The sequence below is a fragment of the Hippoglossus hippoglossus genome, chromosome 12 (genome assembly GCF_009819705.1).
Source record: "Hippoglossus hippoglossus isolate fHipHip1 chromosome 12, fHipHip1.pri, whole genome shotgun sequence".
Lineage (NCBI taxonomy): Eukaryota > Metazoa > Chordata > Actinopteri > Pleuronectiformes > Pleuronectidae > Hippoglossus > Hippoglossus hippoglossus.
This window is the reverse complement of record NC_047162.1, coordinates 18,863,044-18,884,871: the sequence shown is the minus strand read 5'-3', so window position 1 is coordinate 18,884,871 and position 21,828 is coordinate 18,863,044. Positions and strand designations below refer to the sequence as shown.

General features: G+C 44.1%; 1 protein-coding gene across 2 annotated transcripts in view; it reads right to left on the bottom strand.

Annotated features, from left to right (window-relative positions):
* The window catches only part of LOC117771988 (ephrin-A5b-like), a 79,221-nt gene extending 62,696 nt beyond the window's left edge, over window positions 1–16,525 (bottom strand). For both annotated transcript variants that reach the window (XR_004615696.1, XM_034602900.1), the window contains exon 1: window positions 15,638–16,525. Coding sequence is in view for 1 of the 2 variants with exons in the window: in XM_034602900.1 (XP_034458791.1) it covers window positions 15,638–15,765 (128 nt within the window). In the remaining variant the exon portion in view is untranslated. The remainder of the gene's footprint in view (window positions 1–15,637) is intronic.
* Window positions 16,526–21,828: the final 5,303 nt, after the last annotated feature.

Genomic DNA, 21,828 nt, shown 5'->3' with positions numbered 1-21,828 from the left:
AAATTATGATCAAACAGCTGACTTACAGGATAAATACACGACACCCTGCTCACAAGTCTGCGTCTGCATCTGTGTGTGTGTGTGTTTGCCTCCGTGTGCAGGCATGCATGGCCGCTGTGTGTGTGTGTGTGTGTTAAAAGTATGTGTGTGCACCATCACACTGTCTCCCCAAAGTCTGCAGACTCATTTTCCACACCAGATTAAACGTGTGTGTCGGCACCCACGGAGCACATCGCCAAATTAAAGTCACCAGAGCACCGACATTCGTCTGTGCAGCGTCTGAACCTGTTTCTGTGCAGCGAAGCGATTTTCTCTAAAAGACGCGGAGGAGGATCGACTCAAATTCACTAAGAAATAGAGAAAAGTGGCTTCGCACCGATCGCAGCCAACAAACAAGAGTCCAGTGGTCGAACGTCTCTCACAGGGAGGAAGTGGCCGAGAGCAGGAAAACTGTGAAAGTGTAGGGTTTTTTGTTTGGGGGGGGGGGGGGGTAGGCAGAAGAAAGCTGTGAAATGTGAGAAAGATGAATCGCTCTTCTCGTATCTGATAGCAGAGCAGCAGGAGTCAGCAGCTGGATGACTCACATCTGGAGGCCTCGGAGAGCAGGGCGGGATCAACAGAGAAAACCTGAGCTGCGTGCACTATGACATTTAGATCAGGTGATACTCCACCGCGTTCTTTAAAGGAACATTTACTGTGTTCTTCATGAAGACAGAACGACGCCGACATTAGGGAGAAAGGCATTTTCTATCCTAATATATCAGCAGATATATTAAACAAATTGTGAATGATTCCTAAGATGTCGGAATCAAACCCTTATGACAAAGAAATTTAATTTAGGCATCATATTTTACAGTTTAACCTTCAATAAATACTATAAATAAAAAGAAAGCACAAATACAACCAAAAATATAGAACTTGAATTCAGAAAATAAGATGTTTTACATGAATTATATCAGCAAACATGAACGCAGATACTGATATGTCCATTAGATAGATAGATAGATAGATAGATAGATGAAGTGCTACGACACAGGTTTGCAGTTATATTTACATTTTAGTTGCACTACATCGGATTTAGAGGATTTGTTTTCCATGTTTAGTCCCATTAACACATTAAAATAGGTCCTTCAAGCAAATTGTGAGATTATAACAAAGATTTGTGTTTTTTTCTGTATGAAATATTAAACTAAGAGTGACTGTAGAATGAGTAAGAAGCGCAAAGTGAAGAAAGATAATGAGCGAGCACGAAAGCAAAGTCAGCTTCCCTGTGACCTTCTAACATTTACACTGGGGTGGACACTGTATCTGTCTGTGTGTGTGTGTGTGTGTGTGTGTGTGTGTGTGTGTGTGTGTGTGTGCGTGTGTGTGCATGTGTGCGTTGTCCTTGCCACGATGCATGGAGAACATACTGATAGTGATTTATTCAGATAGTTGTTGGCATTTAAGTTCACATCCCCCAGAAAGCAGCAGGCTGCTGCAGCGTGGATCCAGCACGCTGCATTAAGAGCTCCACTCCCTCCAGGCAACGGGAATTCTGGGTTATTTCTACCCTGGTGTATCTGGCACAGTTTTGGTGATCGGCGCTCAGCGGGCCAATGGGGGCGCAGCTGCTCCACGCCTCATTGGCTGCCACGCGGTAATGGGTTAGGTCTGATTGGTGACTTTTTTCCGAGAGGACACACCCCTGTTTTCTTCCTTTTTTTCATGGTGGTGGCGTGGCGGTGGGATGGGGAGGGGGGGGGTGTATTAGCATATCCATCCACTCTCACTCTTCACTGTAGGACGGAGGATTTGTAACCTAATTTTTCTGGTAACACTTTTTTTGGCCCCAAAAGACACAATTCTCACCAAATGTATAAAAACCTTTGCGCTGCTGCAGAGTTTCTCCTCAGAGTCAAAGTTCAACGAGGGAATAATCATTAAACGAACATGTTCATGGCGTCAAACCAAACTTAAATCTATTCTATGATCAGAAAATAATGTATATTCTGATTGGACAAGTCAGGAAGTGTGTCAAACAGCGGAGCTGCGCCACAACACCACATCTCCCACTACACCGCTGGGTTGCTGGGCAAACTTTGGAGCAGGCCTGCCTCCACACAGGAGTGGCTTGGTGGATGGTAAATGTGCGTGACGTTTCAGCCGGCGTGTTTCCTAACCCCCCCGTGTATCGCGTGTCTAGACCTCACCGGCACTTCTTCTTCTTCTGGACCACGTGACCCCCCACAGGAGTCACAGGAATTCAACATCCACACATCAGGCCCCCGTTTTCTCCCTTCGATCAATTCGTCCCTTTTATTCAAGCCTATTATCAAAAAGGCTGAAATGTGTGAAACTGAGGGAAAGCGACACGAGTGGAACCCGGCGCCGGCGACACATGGCGGCTTCAGAGCCGGGTTCCACCCCGCTAATGGCTGCACGCCTCACAATTTACTATTTGCACCCCGTAATTTAATTAAAACTCAAGTCACAGGACTAAGGATTACTTTAACTTTCAAAATTAGCAAAGCAATTTGAAAAAATATTAATAAATAAAAATCTGGCGGATACGAGGTAATTCCATTTATTGCAAATGTTAATTTGGAATTTTTTCCTCTTTTCCCCATTTTTATTTAATCGATTCTGTACGTCGAAGTCAATATTCAAGATTTTATTCAAAATTCTAAAAATACTTTTAATGTTTAACTCAATGTAACTGTAATGAAATTATACATGTTGGTAAAAGTAATTTCACATGTGACGTGTACGTACAAATAATACATCCATGTGATTATACTTATATTAAAACTTTATATTAGGAGAAATATATCAGATTGAATGGAAATAGAGTATTTTACTTTCAAAATAAAACATGATTCAAAATTCTAACGTTTATGCTAAGATTTTAAAACATTTTAAATAATATTATCTTTAAAGAAAGTTTGAAAATAAGAAACGCTATTTTTTTTAAATTGGTATTAAGAATGACAAATGAATAATAATACAATATCTGAAACAGTAATATTAAAAGTATTTTTAATAGAGTATTTTTTTGTCAGTATAACGACAGTATCTTATATTCGTACATACTTATTTACACATTCACACGTTATGCTAACATTTTAAAAAAACATTTAAAATAAGATTTAATTTAAAGAAAATTAGAAACAGGAAATCTAAATATTTTTTGTCACTTTGAATAAAACAATATATTTATTTAAAAAATGGGTATAAAGAATGTCAGATGAATTGAATATCGATGTATATGTACGAATATCTATGCAGATATAGATTATATGGTTATATTTATTTAAAAAACTTTCTTTTGAGGGATTATTTACAACTGATTCAGGTATTTATCGATAAATTGAACTAATTCACTGTGACGCCGAAATAAAACACCTGCCGTAAAATCACACCTCACGACAGAAATATTTATGGCTCAGAATCAAACTGCGGTTGGAGAAAATAAAAGGTCATTAACCAAAAAAAATCACTGGTGAACTTTTGGTGACAAGGTTCCTGCAACTTAAAGTCCAGTAAAACTTAATATCACCTCCATCCACAGACAGAAATATGAGCAGCGAGCCATAAAGACTTCTGATGGAAACCTAAGCAGCCGGCACACTCAGGAAACAAATAAAACATCTTTATGAGCCAGATTTTATGATCTTAATAGGCACAGTCCCGGTCCAGTGGCCTCTAAGTGCTCCGCTGGACAGGTCTGTGTTTGAGAGCCGACTTCAAACACCGGCTACTGTCTGCACACACACACACACACACACACACACACACACAGACACAGACACACACACACAGACACACAACTCTGCACACCTCACTGTTCTCATTACGCCGGACGGATAATTATAAGAAGACTTTCTCTGCCCCTGAAATTTCAACGAATTCTCATTAGCTGTGCACATTTCGCACATAAACATGAAACTAACTGAAACACGACAATGAGACGTGTGTATGAGACGTGTGGTCCGTGGAATAGGAAATAAAATAAAAGAGAAAAGTATTTTGTGAGTTGATATTTCTCTTTTGTGCGATAACTACACTGTAAAACCATATTTAAAATAAGTGAAGTTCTGTTTTTCTTGGTGAAAATTATGCCGCGTTTCAGCAGAAATCCGAGTTAAGTTTAAATCTGAGTATTTCTTGTTGTATTGTAACTTCATATTGTTGTATTTCAAGATACTGACTCTCGTTGCCATTCCTCTATCGAGCTGCACCGGGAGCGAGGGGATTCACCACCAGCGGGAGATTTTATTTACAGGAAAATACAGTTTGCAGATTGAATTAGAGATAAAATTACAAAAAATTACAAAAAATACACGACTTAAAGGGGATTTTTTTTTGCAGTGCTGTGTTGTATGTTATAAAATATAGAATTAAATTACTAAAAAAGCGATTGACTCAAGTAAAATGGCATTTGTAAAATAATATGTTCAATTAAATCATACATATTTACATAAAATAACCACTCAAATGTATATTAATCAAATATTTTACATCCAAAAATGTAAAGAAAATGCAACTATTCAATATTCAGTCCAAATCTGCTTCTATTTCATTCCTGTGAAGTTGTCGGGAGTGTATTTAGACCCACTAGCTTCTTGAATATACAAATTAAAATAATTAATGACAGGAGGGAGACGGAGGGTGAAACCTGTCGCCTTTTATTATATAGTTTTATTTGTTCCCTCGGAGTTGCTCGTCTCTCTGAAGCAGGACGGGACAGGTTATCTGTGACCTTGTAGCTTTTGTTAAACAGACAATGCAGACTTGTTGGGCCATTAGCTTCTCTTTGTAGGTGCTCGTCTAGGTGTGATATCCACCCTGTCACTGCTGATACCGCAGAGGACGCACCGCCGGGACAAAGAAAACCTTCTGAGGGAGGACAAGAGGAAAACCCCGAGGTGATTTACAACACTCCTTTGAAGTCAAAGTGGAATTTCCGGTAAAATGTGAATAATCTGAAGTTTACAAAGATTCAACTGGAGCTTTAAGACCTTTTTAAATAAGAGGCGACGACAAAAAGCTGCGAGAAACACTAACAACCCGAAGAGTGTCTTTTCCCCGACTCACGAGAACGTAGTACTCCGCTCAAGTGGAGCCGTCCCATTGGCGGAGAAGGGGGAGCGCTGCGATTGGCCGAGCCGGTGACATATTCTGTGTCAACTCAGCCCTGGGACCTGTTACGCCAGATGCCCTCCTCTCGTCCCCTGCAATGTTTGCAGCCCCACGCACGCGATCCCTCGCTCCGCTTGGCTGCACCCTCTCATCGCATTACTTCTGCTATTCTAACTCCTCCATCAATTATGCACTAGAATAACTCAGGGCCCTGATGGAGCCAAGACATAAAAGGGGATCATCGGTTGGAGCGCTCGCAGCGTCTGCCCGTGTGCTCCCACCGTGCTGCCGCCGCGACCACTGATATGAGCACCGACGCACCAACTCGTATAGGGCGGCGGCGGTGGCACACGCCATAAACAAACACAAGGCAGGTCGTCCCATCAGCATTGTGTTAGTGGGTCAAAGGGGCTGATTCAGCAAAGTCGTACAAGCTTATTTTATTAATCATAAATCAAAACACATTTGAGTTTGATTGTTGATCTTGTTTCAAGGTCATTAGTCCTGTTTTGTTTATTTTACAGAGGAGGAGGAGTCTGAAGAGTGAAACTCAAACATCTGCCAAGAGAAAACTCAAGAAGTTTGACTTATTCCAAGAATAAGTGAAGTTTGAAAACTGGACAAAAAACTACACAGTCAATTAACTTTAACTCCAGTTTTTATAGTTTCACAACTTTATTGCTTATTATGCATCAAGAGTCGATGTTGGATGATGTTTCAGCAGCAAGATTTTTATGATAGTTTTAGGAAATCTTGTCGCCACTTGCAGATTTTGTTTGTGGAAAACAAAAATCTAACTTATTTGTTGAATGTTTTTTTGCAGTATGTTTTTCCTTTACTGATCAGCCTGTACAGGCTTTAGAATCTGAAGCAGCCACAAAGTTAGAATGAAGATTTACATTTTCAGAAATGCAGAACTTTATATATTTTTTTATGCAATAAATGAGAATCAAGAAATCTAAATTTCTGCAAACGAAAAACTTGTTTCAAATAGAAATTAACAAATTTTCTTTTAATTTCTAGAAAGAGTTGTGTATCCCAGGCCACAGGTCACTGCAGCAGTGGGAACAAAAAGGATTAAAGAAAAGAATAAAATATTTAAATAAGCTGATGAGAGTTCAGAATAACTGAAATTCTCTGACAGACTTTTTTCAAGCTTGAGGAAAATCAAATAAAAAAAAGGAACAGCAGACAGGAATGATTTCTACCACAGACGTCAATAACTTCACGAGGAGATTTTCTATCAGATCAGAAAGATCAGAAACTGCTCAAGTGACATCCCAGGATTCGTAACCTACTTTTATTCCCTGAAACAAAATGGAGTCGGAATTTGGAAAATGGCTGCCTGCGCTCCCTGCTCCGCCACACACACCAGAGAAAAGGCGAGACGGGGAGAAGTCCGTCAATGGGGAAGTGTACGGATCTTGGCAGTCTGAGAATTCAATTAATGACCCTGCAGCTTAAGTTGCAGGATGATAAAATACCAAAAACTATTTAATCACAGTCATTCATCACCGAAGCAGCACGGGGCCAGGAAAGAACTTTAGGGGAAAAAAAGAGAAGCCGACACAACGTCGACCCCTCTATTAAAGTCATGGCGGTCCTGACCTGGATTTCTCCTGGTTGCGTGTGAAGGTTTGTCCAGGCGCTATCGTGAGATCACAAACAGCATTTTTAATATTGAATGTGTCCCAAAGCACCGAGTGAGCAGAAATCCAGCAGGAGGAAACACTTTGGGTCTCCGCGGAGCAGGGAGCCACACGAAAGGTCCCGCAAAGTCACACCAAGTTCAGGGAACAACAACGGCTCCTCACCCGGAGATAAATAACAGTGGTCTTTTTTTCAATATTCCCCACCGCAGGATTCTGAAAGAGGCAAAACAAGCTGAAACTTCTCCTGTGTTGTGGTGTGAGAAGCACAGCTCCAAACCATCATCAGATAAACGCTCATACCCGAACCATTACACGAGACATTTGAACTGGAGAAACAAAAGCAATTAGAGAAGCAGCAACTGCATGTTTTGCTTCATCCGAGACATTTTGCTGTGTCTCCGCGGCTAAAAGAAAAACTGGCGATCGTGTGTGTGCAGCTCGGGGAACTTTATCGCTCTGTGAATCACAAGTGATTCAGTGGAAAAGTAATCCGCTCACACATCAGCTTTGTCTAATTTCTTCCAAGATACACAGAGAAACTCAAAGTCAGCAGCCGTTTAAGATCAGGAAATGTCGGCCTGATGAGGAGGTGCATACTTTGTGTCTCGGGCCTCGCTCCAAAGCCGCACTGACCCAAATATAGTTCCAGAAATATTTACTCGGAGGTTTGGCCCCCGACTGTCAGAGTGATCACATTTGCTCTTTATCAAGGTTTTATTTACATTTCAGCTGTGATCACAAATGATTCCAATCCACTGATGTGCCAGATTTCTCATTAACTCCATTTGTCTCAAAGCGGAAAAGACAGAGCACATGTCCACACGATAGAACAACTGACCTCACAGCCAAGTCAAAGCTGAGCACGTTTAACTGACGAGTTTTAACCCAAAATACAGGCTAAAGATCCCCAGAGACGTTCTCACTCTTTTATTCAGTATTTTATTATAGATTTCTTTGACTATGTTTTGACAGAGATAAAGAAGAAGAGACAGGAAACAGACTACAGCTGTTTTCAGACCTGCACTGAAGTACGGACATTTTCCAGAAATCTTCCAGAGGGGCTGTACGTGAGAACACAAATATGTAAATCCGGACAGCTGGAAAATGTGCGGAAAATTCCCAGCGAGCGAGTGTTCGTGTTGATGACCCTAAAGTGTAAGAATACAAATATCTCAGGATGAAAAAGAGGAGTCAAACACGTAGAAGACGCAGACGCCATCTTGGAAAGACGAGGAGATTCTACAACACCGACCTTCCCTGAAAGAAAAGGTCATGTCCCGCCTCCCGCTGCTCTCCTAAGGCTCCACCCCTCGCCTGAATGCTGCGGACTAATTCCGCAAAATCTCCAGACCCAACTCTCCAGACATTTTCCAGAATCTGTGTCTGAAGCTCGACAGGGTGAGGAGATGCAGTAAATTGACTTCTAGGCTGGGAGTCGACCCAGGAATCAAGACCTTCAATTCTTTCCATGCAATCAAGTCATTTTGGCCTTTATGACACATTAAGCTCAACAATATAACTTTCCTCATTTTTTCCCCGTGCATTCTTGACCAGAAACCTTTTAGATGCAACACGAGAAGCAGTTGCCGGGTTTTCTTTGGCTCCAGCTCCCAAAGCAGCTCCTGACAAACCATCTAAACTTCAAGTTTCACCATTTTTTAAGGCTTTTTAAAACGTAAAACCCGCAGCCACGCACCCACCCTGCCATCTCCGACACGGTGCGCTGCCCTGCGAGCAGCGGCAGTCGGGCCCAGTCTGTTAGCGGCTTAGTGGCTCTTTAGGACCGTTTTGGAGGCACTTTTCAGAAGCTTTACTGCAGTCATTAGGAGCTAAGACTGATTAATGTGAATGGTCAGGCAGGCCCTGGCTTTCTGAGAGAAGAACAGAGAGGGGTGAAGGGTCCCACAGGAAGTGTTTTGTGTCTCCACACAAAGGGAAGGCTGACCTCTTAAGCCCCTTAGAGCCTCTTTGCTAATACCCTCACCGGTGCCTACAAAGACACAGGGGATGCCATTTCACCACTCACATTTAAACAGCACACACACACACACACACATACACACACACAAAATACCCCACTAAGATTAAAACAGCAGAAAAGTGAACCTCTGTGCAGCCGAGTGAGACTGTGAGATTAGGCCTCCACTAATCCACTGACGGTCGCGCATATCAAACACAGGAAGCCAAACACACGGAATCTGACCTCAACACAAAGCATCTCATCAGGTCAATTTCTGTTTCATGATCTTAAGACAACTGGAAGAAAATGCTACTTTCCAAGAGAAAGTTTTCCACGTTCTAAAAGAAAATCCTGGGATGAAAGTTTGTTGTGTTTGAATCTGATGAGATGATCCTGCTGCACCGGCTTCTTCTCCCATTTCTCGAAATCACGAAAAGAGTCATTTTGGGGGATTTCGGTGAAGCAATGTTCGTTTTATAAACTCCTTCCAAGATACTGAGACTCGGAACATTCTTGTAATTTGAATAAAAAAGTTTGCTTTTTTAACGTCTAGGTTGATTTCTCTCAATACTGTTGAGTTTTTCCTTGAAACTGGCAGAAAATCATAGGAAATTCTTCTTACAGGCGACTCTATTTATTGGATTTGGTTTTGGTCTCCGATTCAGGAAAAACAAGATTTTAGGGCTCAAATGTTTTAATTGGAAATTCTTCTAAATAAATCGAGCAAGAGTTGCAACAGATATCATAACCACAATGCAGCAACTTTATTGTGTTCAGCCTTATTCCCAGATACTGAGACGTGATTTTAGCAAAATCCTTGAATTGACTTGTTCTGTAATCTTCTTGCAAGATACTAACAAAATTATAGAAAATTCCTCTTATAGCTGACTTCATTTTTTTTTGATTTGCTTGAGCTAATCATTCTAACCTGGGTCACTTTTGTAAATTGGAAATTCCCGTGGTGCCAAATGCATCGTAAACTGCAGCCAGTTGTCACAGTTATCGGAGCCACGGTACATGTGCCGGGCCCAGGGTGCAGAGAATTATTGCCGTAAACCAATAAACCTGCCACACTTATTAGTAGCCTCCTGACGCTAGTTCCTGTCAATCACGCCCCGGCAGCCCGAGGACCTGGCCTTATTAGTCGCAGCGGAACGGGAGGGTCTGGGCGGCTTCTCTCTGCAGGCAGGGTCGTAGAGAGCGCGAGGAATGACGGGCGTCCCCACAGGACAACTGACCCTAACCCCAACCCCCCCCCGCCCCCACACACCCCCCCGGCAGAACACACTGCTTAATTGTCCTGCAATTGTTCGTTCTTTTAACTACATTCTGTAAAGTACAATTGGGTATCTGAAATAATTTGAGATGAAGATCTTATCTGAGATGTGATACTCTTTCATTTGGTGCGCTAAGAGACTAAAATGCTGCGGGGGGGACTTAATGCTCCGGCACTTTGTAGTAAAATGGAAGGTAAACCTCAGATAAGAAGCCTCTCATCCTCAGTCTGATAGTTCCTGAAGCCCCCTGTGCAGGAAATCACATCCAGTCAACTCTCTTTGATGCCGTCAGAGATTGACACCTCCTCAGGGTGGAAACACTGGTTCTGACCCCACCCTGGGACCCTGTAGCCTCTGGCCTCTAATGCGGAAGTTTCTCTCGCCCCCCCAGGACTGTGTCACCCCTCCTGTTGCAATCCCGCCAGCCCCACCTCGGATAACATATGCACACACTCTCCAAAACCACCTCTCCCGTCTCCTCTCTGCAGAGCTAAAAGACGGCTATGGGCCGCTGAGTACGGGCGGAACAATAGCGGCCTTTCAGGCAGTCTGCGCCGGGCGCTGGGAGAGGGCTGCAGTCCTGAGACCCAGTCAATATTTGGACGTGGTTGCCTTTTTGTGTCCGTTTTTAATCCAAGCGGAACCGAGCAGCGGGGAGCAGGGGAAAGGCTGAGAGGGGAAAGCGAGGGTAAACACTGGGAACAATGCGAACTGGGAAACTCACAATGCCACTGGGAAACTATCACAACATCAGCTCACCACCAAGTGAAAAATGGAGCATTGTTTCTTTAAGTGGAGATTAAAAAGAGAGCAGTGTAAGAAAAGCAAATAGTGGAAGTTATTCTGCTCTGAGAAGAAATGTGCACAAGTGTCAAGTCATGAAGCTTCGTGAGGTGTCACCTCAGCCAGAAATAACCAGAAACCGTGAGGGAGAAGAAGGTTGGGATCAGCAGAGGGCTCTTTAAAGTCAATAACCACGTTTAAACCAAACATGAAAAGACGCCGCAGAAAAGATTGTTTGATTGTCTTATGGAGAAATATGTTGCATCTGCTGGGGAAAGCTTTGGACGGGCATTATCAGGGCTTAGAGGAAACCCCTGGGGTGACGGTGCTCTCCCTGAATGCTGGAATCCCTCTCTCCCCAGCTGTCAGGTCGTTAGTCCCACCCAATGAGCTTCTTTGATGACGAGAGGTATCGGTTTCCATGGCGGCCGAGACACAAACAGCTTGGGAGATTAGGGACGGAACTCGGCCCTGATTCTCCGCTGATCCCACCTATCAGCAACAAATAAACACCTTGGGCCACGGCACCGCCTGCGTGCAGACCATATGGACCCGGGCGGGTTTTAATGAAGCAGCTAAAGAGCTGGTGAGCAGCAGATTCACTAATAGCTCCTTGTCAGAGCAGCGGTAAATACCCCACTCACACACTTTATTCCATCATTTGCTTTCTGACACAGACGGCGGAGCTGACAGGGAACATCTGTGACTCATTTTTCCTTACATGACTTTTCCACCACGAAAAGCTGCAGCTTTTCTTCCCCACGTCTTTGATTTCATGGCTTTAAAGCCACTTATGTACAAACCCTACTTAACACGAGCTTTGTAAACTCTCACCATGACTTTATTAATGATTAATTAATCTGCTAATGAGGCTTCACATACTAAACAAGAAGCTCGTTTCATGTTCGATCTCATCTAGACACAGACATACTTTAAACATGAAGAGTTTATAAATAGTAATTAATGGCTTTATCGATATTGTTTATTCATAGATCGTAAATCAGTTAGTATCGATCGTGTACATGTTAAAATCAACATTTATATTTTTTTGTGCCACATTATGTGAAGGCTTTTTAAGTTGTAACTAATGTTAAATAATGATTAATAAAGTATTTATTAATATGTTAATATGTTAATACTACTTCACACTCTGATCTACAAAGACTTTATTAATAATTTACTAACCATTTATTGATTTCTAATAGTTTCCTGTCAATATGAGCGTAGCTGCATTATAACAGCAGTTACACTCTTTTATTGCAATATCTGAAAATATGTCGTGTCTACAACTAAATTTTTATTTTGCTACATATCTTTTAATTATAAGTTTCTATCTTTTTACTGAGCAGACAGATGCGTGGTAATAAAGGTCAGGAAGTCATAAACAAAGGCTTCTTCCACAACAATCCAGTTTCCAATGTTACAGTTTAATGGGTCGAGATGTTCTCCAGACAGACAGACGTGGGACGGTCTGTTGGAACAGCTGAGCCACTAAATCCTCATATTACATATAAATGTATTGAGATCAGATATATTCAGTTCATTACCCAGATCTGCACCTAATTTAATGTATGTAAGATAGAAGTACTCTACACATGCCACATATCTTTACATAAAGATCTCTGCATTCAGTTAATGAAAGCGAACAAAGAATTCTAGAATCCAACCCTCAGCTCCGATAGTTGTACGCGTCCTCCCTTGACTCACAGCTCACCCTTATACCAAGTTTCAATAAAAAATCGGTTGTACAGCTTTTGCGTAATCATGCAAACACACAGACCAACAGAACGTCCTTGGTGCATGTAACCAGTAGTTATAACCTTTAAACCCTGATTATTATCTGCCTTCACATAAAGTGAAACCAGCTCCTGACGAACCTCTTTGTGCTGCTGATGCTTCTACGAGCAGAGAAGAGAAGCAGTGCTCGTTCGTAGTTTCTCTCTGTCCGATTTTATTTGCATGTAAAATACTATCAGGTCTCGACCCTCTTCTGGAAAGAGCCTTGAGATAACATGTGTTATGATTTGCTGTTGTATAAACTAAATACAATAGTGCGGATGCTACGCATTACTCTTCATTACTATGCCAACAGTAGAAACCACATGAGTGCACAACAGACAAAACAGGGGCTTTTTTCCCCCTCGTACTCTTAACAGATTTGCGTGAATCACATTTTTTCATGATTAGATCCAAACCTGGATTCCTCCCAGAGTTTCCAGCCCCGCTTGCACTCTAATGGGCTGATTCTGAGGAGACTTCACTGCAGCCTCTCCACCAACAAAGCAGCACAGTTGTCTGAGGCTGTTTCAGGTATTTTTTTGTTGGTTAGACATTAGAAACCGGAGTAATTACTGGAAATGTGTTTCAGCAGGTTTCTAAACAAGGCTCCCTGATACAGGAGTTTCATTTAATTTCACTAAGTAGCTTCTACGAGCACAGAGCTACTCGCTGTCACCGTGGAAGCTTTTCAGACTGCACCGTCCTCGGGGCTGTAAATCCCCCCCGCACCGCTCCCAGGCCTGCTCGTCTGAGTCCCAATCAGCAACAAGCATCAGTGCAGGGAGATGAGGCCCCGAGATGAAAGCACAGCAAACATGAGCACACGTTTATCTAAATTACAAAAAGGCTCTTTTCTGTCCCCACTGAAACAATAGAAAAACATGAAAATGTCATTGCATTTCCATTTTTCACGATTCACTTCCCTTTTCAATTCCGTGGCTCCTGTAGGGGATTTCATGAATGGCTGAGTATGAACTGCTGCTCTGGATGCCATTTTCCCCTACTTTGGTCAAATACACAGCACTGAAGGCAGGGGCGGGGGGGGGGGGGGGGGGGGGGGGGGGGGGGGGTAAGAGGCTCATCTGGAAGTTGGGACTGTACCACAGCAGGTTCCCAGGGCTCCAAAACCGAGTATGGTTACATTAAACAGTGGGGATCCAGGGCCCACAAGCTCGTATGGAACGCTGTCAGGTTCCACTGTGGGTCAGGGGGCCCCGAGGCTCCAAGCACGGCCCTCCATTACATTATACAGCCCGGGTCAGGTTTAGATTAAAGTCATGAATGAGAAAAGGAGACAGTCATTTAGAGTTACTCATTTATTTAGCCCCCCATTCTGCCGAGACAAAGCCCGAGCAGACGGGGTGCCGAGCAGGGGCCGTCACCGGGCCCCAAGGCCGGCGGTACTGCCCCGGTTTTGACCCTGACAACGGTCCCCTCTGTGCTGCTTAACCCGCGACTCGCCTGGTTACTACCGAGTGTGTGACCTCAGCATGTGTGGATCTCTCACAAGACCGAGCACCACGCTGGGTCTTGGCCGCTGCTGAAATACCCCTGTGTACCCCCTTATTGTCTGCCCCAGCGTGGGCCGGGTGGAGGGGTGGAGGGGCAGAGGGGGCGGAGGGAGTGGGGAGTGGGGGGGACACTTGGACAGGGGGGAAGCATGGCAACCAAGAAACCAGAGTTGGGAACTGGGAACTGTTTGAACAGAAAAACAACCTGCAGCCCGTGAGTGGGACTTATCAGCCTCAGATATCTGTCTGATAGCAGAGCAGGAACTTTCAGCCTTTCATGTCCACACCAGCACATTTGCATCTGTGTCATTAACATCCTGTCAGTTCCACTCCTCCACGCACAATAAACTCCGTGAACACACATCTCCACTGGGGCGCTGTTACTAAGACACACAGCAGAAAGCCCAACGAACCAGTTTCTCATCCCTAAACAAATGTGAATATTTTTTGACTCACCCTGAAACTGTGGTCGAGGCTAATGCTGGTAAATGATGGCACTGCTGGCCAAGTACAACAATGTGACACACACACACAGACACACAGAGACACACAGACAGTATCACTAAGCTCAGGAGCCACTGAGTCACCGAGGGAGGTGCCCTGCGGGGAGTTTAGGAGGAGTAATGTCACTTTTGTATCCACTCTGGAGGAATCTGGGCTCAAATCCAAAACTTTTTGCAGAAAACTTGTGATAATTAGAACCAGGCAGCGGCTCAAACTTCTCCAACTGCTGGAGTTTACTCAACCAACACAAGAGAAATGCACTTTATCAGCAGTTGATTGCGGAGCAGTGTGTCACCGAGATGCTCCGACAGATAATAAGCGGCATAACCTCGACATAACTTGGCATGAAACGTCTCCAAGCTCCCGCTGGATCAGGAGGAGGCTGCGCGCTTGGCACAAAAACAACCCTGTCAGTTCTAATCGACGGCAGCAGACTGGGAGCGACTCAGCATCATTTCATCCCAGCAGGAGAACATCTCTCCCTCTCTCTCTCCCGGCGCGTCTAACGCTCCCGTTTCACTCTCCGAACCCGAGTGTGTGCAGCGAATACTGAGCATTAATGCGTAATAGCGCGTAATAGCTGGGCAGCCTGCGTGAAAGCGTTGTGCGTGTTCCAGTGTCAGGTGTGATTCATGCCGCACCGTGCGCACGCCTGATTGCAAAGATGAGTCAGGATTATTAAATCTCAATCATCACCCAGTGACCAGAAGAACCGGGAGAAGAGGGAAGGACCCGGCCCCTGAACCCGGAGAGCGAGTTTATAAATGTGGTGATTCAGAGCAAATGTTACAACGTGAGAAGCATTCGTAGAAATATATGCAATTAAAGGATATTTAATAAAAAATTGCACATGTAAAGTGGGGTTTTGCTTTGAGTGTTTAAGTGGAGCAGTTTGATTTATAGAGGTTCACACAACCACACTCCACCAAGTACTGCACACCGGGCAGAGTGCAGCGTCACCCGGGCAGAGTGGGGACTGGAGCCGGGGGGAGGGAGCCCCGGTGTGCCGGTGTGTCCCGGCAGAGAAAGCGGGGCGATCGAGGTACTTACTTGGGGTTGGTCCGGTTCCAGTTGACGGCGTAGCGGTCGGACACCACCTTGGAAGCCGGGTCCTGGCCGTGCACACACACCCCGATGAGGTGGAGGAGGACGAAGAGGAGCATGTCCAACTGCGGCATAGTTGCACTGGAAGTCCCGATGGTCGACTACAGTCCCTCCTGGTTCTGGTTGAACGGTTCTGGGGGATGTGGCGGTGAAACGCGGGGATGAGAGTCCACTCGTACCCGCACAGGTGTAGCTCCTTCCTCGGGTGTTTTATAACCAAACACAAATCTTATTTTTTAAATCTCCCTGTGGAAACTTGTTCATTCAGATCGTCTCCCTTCACTTGGAGGAATAAATCAGTTCTCGGGAACCGGGGGGACATCCACAGGGACCGTGGCAGTTCGTCCTTCCCCCAGATCAACTCCGCGCAGCGAACACTTTCTCCAACTCGCAGTTTCCCGGAGAGAAAGCGACGCGTTTACGCAGAAGTAAAAAATATAAAAAAACAAAACAGAGGTTAAATGTTCCAAGATTAAAAAAAAGGCAACAGGAGCGAAGACACAGTCCCGGCGCCACCTCCGTCTCCAACCCGGGATCTCTGCCACTAAGACGCCGAAAAGAAGGAGCTCAACCCCGCAGCAGCGGCTCCGGTTGAACCCGCTCCTGCCCCGCGGAACAACAACAGGACGCGCGGGTGAATGGAACCTTCTCCGCCGCGCGTAAAACGCACCGTCACCGGGGGAAAATCAGTCCGGACGAGCGGCTCCAACTCCGACCCGAGAGCGCACAGGACGCGGTGTTGTCAATGTGGAGGAACCACACCGAGTCAGCGGGCTGCTGCTGCGGCCATGCTCCCACAGACCAAACCCCCTCCTCCGCCTCCAGCTCCCCCACCCCCCTCCCACCGTGCCAGCCGGAGCACGCTGCAAAAAATGACTCGTCTTGGCCGCAGAGGCGTCGAGTCTTCAAATCCCTGGAGCTGGTTTTCTCAGAGGAAACGATGGGGACATGAGAAATGGATCAATCAGGGGCTGGTTTGATCCAGATGTCGTCGTTTTGTCACATGTGTTAGAAGAATCGTCTCCATCCACACGTGAGAAGTCAAACTCCTGCACAGACGACAGGTTTTACGCAGCTCAGTCTTACTCCAGTTGTCTTCACGTAGGGGTTTTTTGTCTCACTTCTTGCAGTGTACAGTTTCACGGTTGCGCACGGATCTCGTTGGCTTGGAGTTTGAATGACGGGCGTTTCGCTTACAAAAACAACATCCCTCCTCCTGGGGGGTATCTGAGCTTCCCAGGCCGACGCACAGATCTCACATCATTTCATAAACACGCCGCATAACAAGCCTCCTTCCACCGGTTAAAGTCAAACCCATAATAAGCTCAATTTGTCCAAGTTTCCCTTTTCAACATTTGTCCAGTTACAGTCATTTGTCATCCTCTTGTTGCCGGAGCCGAACTTCTGCTGTTTCCTTTTGCAAATGAACCAAATTTACGAGGTGACCAACATTGATGATATCGCTCCAGCCGGTTGCAGGACACTGGTTTTAACTGGCAGAGAGATGCCCAGAAACCAGTCTGCTGACAGGAGGCTCATCTGGCACAGCTTCCAGTTGTTTTGGGGGGAAACAATATTTCCACTCTGCACTTAATAACCGAAGCATTTTATAGTCATGCACAAAATCAGCTTTCATGTCCTCGGCACTTTTATTGGCCACACATTCAACTCAGCTCACAGTCATGATGAAACTGAGGCTCCTGCAGGTTCCAAGGCTGTAGATCTGCAGAGGCACCAGGACTCACTGCGCCACGTAGTGGTGGTCGTGGGAAAACCATATTATAAACCATAGTATTATAAACCACAGTGTTAAAAGAGAAGCGTGTGGATTAGAGAAGGTTTGAGCTGGATTAAATCAAGAGGACAAGCAAGAAGCTCCATATGTGGTGATTTTATAAATGATTTTAAACACCTCCTGCAAAAGGATCTTCCTCTAACTCAGTGTTGACTTGTGCGGTGGCATTTCCCCCCCAATAAGCACTTAGATCCCTCTGACTACCAAGCATGTACTAACGATATATGTAGTAAAAGCATCTCTGAAAATAAACGAGACATCATGTGGCTGGTTTCTTTCAGTGCGAGCCGTTGTTGTAAGTGAAACTGAGATGACAGAGATCCCTGGACATTCTCCAGAGGGTCAGGGTTAGTTAATATTAATATTTTAAGTTTCTGTGTTGCTATGAATGCACAGAGAATCTCCTGCTGCGTTGTTCATGTGTAAAAGACAAACTACGCAGAAAGTCTGCAAACATGCTCCAGAGGTCACGTCTGAAATCGTCTCGAGGACCCACAATGAGTCTCTGTAGGAAGTTAACGCCCTGCTCATTAAAGAGGAGGCAGTTTTATCCTCCGCTGGGGGTTAAAATAGAGGAATATGAAGTATTTAGTCTGTATAAACACCACCGGGTGGACCAGGGAGATGGTCCATCAGTGAGTCCGTGCAGAGACGCATGGAGCTCGGCCCGGTGGTTGAACTAATCCTCCTCGTAACAACCGTACCACTGGGGAAGCTGGCCTGGGCTCCTGCAGCAGGGTTGTAAACTTTATGGAGACACTGAACAGTCTCCTCAAACGGTGGCTTCGGTTCACAAACAGCCTGATTTATTCCACCTGAACGGGCTCAGTGAACTCCATCACGCCCGCTCCACAGCTCCTCTCCATCTGTTTGGCCCCTGATACCCCCGCTGCGTGCACACTCGCTCGGAAAGTGTCGGGCCTCGCGGAGCACAGAAGTGAAATAGCTTTTTATAACGGACGAGTCGGGATAATTCCTCTCGTGATGAGGTGTGTATTTTTTTTTATTTCAGCAGGACACGAGCTCTGGGGTGAGCACCCGCAGAATGAAGTGAAATAGAAAAGGGGCGATGGGTTGATACCACATCAAATACTTTACTGCCTGTGACTTAGCTGCGCGGTAGCTAAGAGGCGCACGTCGCTGTGTCGGAGCGGCGCTGCGAAAAGCATTTGTCACAGTGGATCATTAGATACTGCTGAGAAAACTCAAGGCAATAGGTTTCAATGTAGAGGTCTGAAAATGGATGTGGTCGTATCTTTGACGTCCAGATGGTTGATAGAGGAGCACAAACACTGTGGTGCTGTAAATATACATGCTCCTTTACTGTTCTTGTTGTATTTACATTATAATACATTGAGATTTATGTGGCACTTTTCAAGTTTAAGCACAAACTACCTTCTAAGTAAAAAACACAGTAGAATCAAATGTTTGAAATCAATGAAACATGAAAAATTGGATAAATGTGGCTACAAGATGAAGTTTAAATAAAGAAAATACCAAGGTGCTGTGCAACTTTGAATTTTAATACTGTATGTATAGTATTTGTGTACTGTTTTATCAAATATAATCAGTAAATCATTAAGAAGAAAGTAGTTAGAATGTGCACGTTACCTTCCTGTTGCAGTTCAGGCTCTTTATCTGCTCCATGTTCTCTAACTGTAGTTTGCAGCTGAGCAGGTGGAGCCTGGTGGTTTCATCCCAGTTTGATTCACTGTTAATATGAAAAACATAAAGGACTCAGAGAGCTGAATGGATCCACAGATGGGTTCTGCTCTAAAAACGATTACAGCTGACGGGTGTTTCATAAAGTTGGAGCAGAGAAACAGGCTTCAATTGTAAAAATATTTACCAACTGAAGCAGATTAAAGTTTCCATGAGCAGGTTAGAGCTGATCTGAGGTCAGAGTTCGTTTAGTTCATGACTGTGAGACACAGGATATTTTAAACATTTAGCATAAAGAATAACTACATCGGCTATTAAAGCAAAACTTCAGAAAAGGTTTTCAAACTGTAATCCGGCAGTGAGCTCAGGTTTGGACCCGAGACAAACTCACTGATCTCTGTTTGCTCCGTCTGCGGCTGCTTGTAATCATGACAACGGAGGTTCATGTCCTGAATATGAGTGTTCTTCTATAACCACTACAAAGAGTCAAAAATAATGAACATATTAAGTTACGATTTGGCTTTAATCTGCCCTGATATTTTAAATGCAGCCCCAGCTTTAATTCAAGGCAAGAAAATGAGACAATCAGCAAGTTCCCCTTCAGTTATTGTGCAGCTTCTGTTGTACTGATTATAATAACGTCATATTTAGAATAACTAGAGACACAGATGAAGATGTGAACTGACAAAGACGACGAGATTCGTGAGTTTTTGCTGATAAACAAAAAACACAGATCTTTCCACAGCAGAATTTATACATCACGTCCTGCCTCCTGCTGCTCGCCTGGATTTCTCCTGAACATTTTCCTGTTGTCATGAGAAGCCTGAGTTCCTGAAATAAACCTGGTTTCACCGGCAGCAGCGTGACGTCACGAAACCCTCTCTGTGCACGTCTGCTCCTACGCTGCACACACACACACACACACACACACACACACACACACACACACACACACACACACACACACACACACACACACACACACACACACACACACTTCCTCAAATCACCGAGGATCGAGCCGAACCTACACTTGACAGCATCATAATCATCTTCCACCGGGCGTTACAGTAAATCCTCCGCACACTGTGTTTGTTTGGGTGTGGTGGTGAGGTCACTGGGTGCACGCGTGTGACCTGTCAATGCATTCATGTGCATACACAACCCCTGCACGTCTGAGGGCTTTTTTTTTTTTTTTGCATGTGAACTCGTGTGTGTGTGTGTGTGTGTGTGTGTGTGTGTGTTAGGCTGATCATCACCTCGCCCAGGCAGACTAATCCACGAGCTATAATCACCTCATCTCAGCAGCTAAAGTGCCTGTCCTACTTCATTTATGGCTGATATATGTCTGTGTCCCCCAAGACAATGGAGTCATTATAAATTAGGGTCAGTGGGGCTGCGAGCACAACACACAGCCGCGCATTCTAATGTTTCTCATGGCCTTATAGGTCTCTCACACACACACACACACACACACACACACACACACACACACACACACACACACACACACACACACACACACACACACACACACACACACACACACACACACACACACACACACACACACACACGAGGAATGAACGCGCTACATGTAGAGTAAATCACAGTTTTAGCTGCAGGTTGTTCCGATTTTTTGTGTTTTGTGTGTTTACGTTGTGACACAGACATCACAGCCCCCCCCCCCCCCCCGGTCGTCCTCCATCAGCAGCTGGTAAACAGATTGTGGCTCCGCAAAGAAAAAAATCCATTTCAATATTCCTAACTAAACTCGGGCCCAGAACAAATTGTTTCTGTTGTCTCGCTGCACCCACTCCAGTTGTTATTGTTTTGTGTATTAATTTCTGAAGACTTCAACAAAGATCTGTTGGTGTTAATGTGAGGAGAAGAAATCTTTTTTCGTTTTTCTGTCCAAAGACCGAATAATACAAAACGGCGGAGAAATCAGGGACGTGGAAGAAAAAGGATCTGCAATAAATCCATTGATATTTCTGAAAACACAAAATGCTTTTCTCTAAATGTGTTTTTCTTTTTGTTGCTCACAATTATTCCCCAGGGCAGAATAATAATAATGTATAATAGGACATGAAATAGCTTTACAAATATTTAAACCTCTAAAGTGTTGTTTATGTTTTTCTTTTCTTTATCTTTTCTATACATCGATTATTTGGTGCATGCAGACATTTGTAAAATTACCATATGAATGTGGAAGTTGATTTTTTTAAATCTCAATTCAAAATTTGTTTATGTCAGATTTCTACATTATCCTCTGTCTGGTTCTTTGTCAGAATGTTTGTATTCATTTTGATTTAGTTCCTGAATGGATCATAATTTACTAAATGAACATGATGTTGTATTGAAGAAGACTTGAAACTAGAGATTGAGACATAAACTCCTTTGGCAAATGTTTACTGACGTCATAAATCATTCTCTAATAGACTCACTTCTTCCAAACCCAGTGGAGTCGCCCTCTTCTATCTTGTTTTGTTGCAGCAGCGTGACAGTCACATTATCAATTCATCCTAAATGTCAAGGTCAAAGTAAAGTTACATCTGCTCTGGTTAGGATTCTGTAAACGGACGTTTTATCAGATGCAAAACAAATTGCAATCAATTTCTTCCAAATGAGATCAGACTGAGCTGATATTAAACTTTTCACTTTTAAACCAATCAAAGCT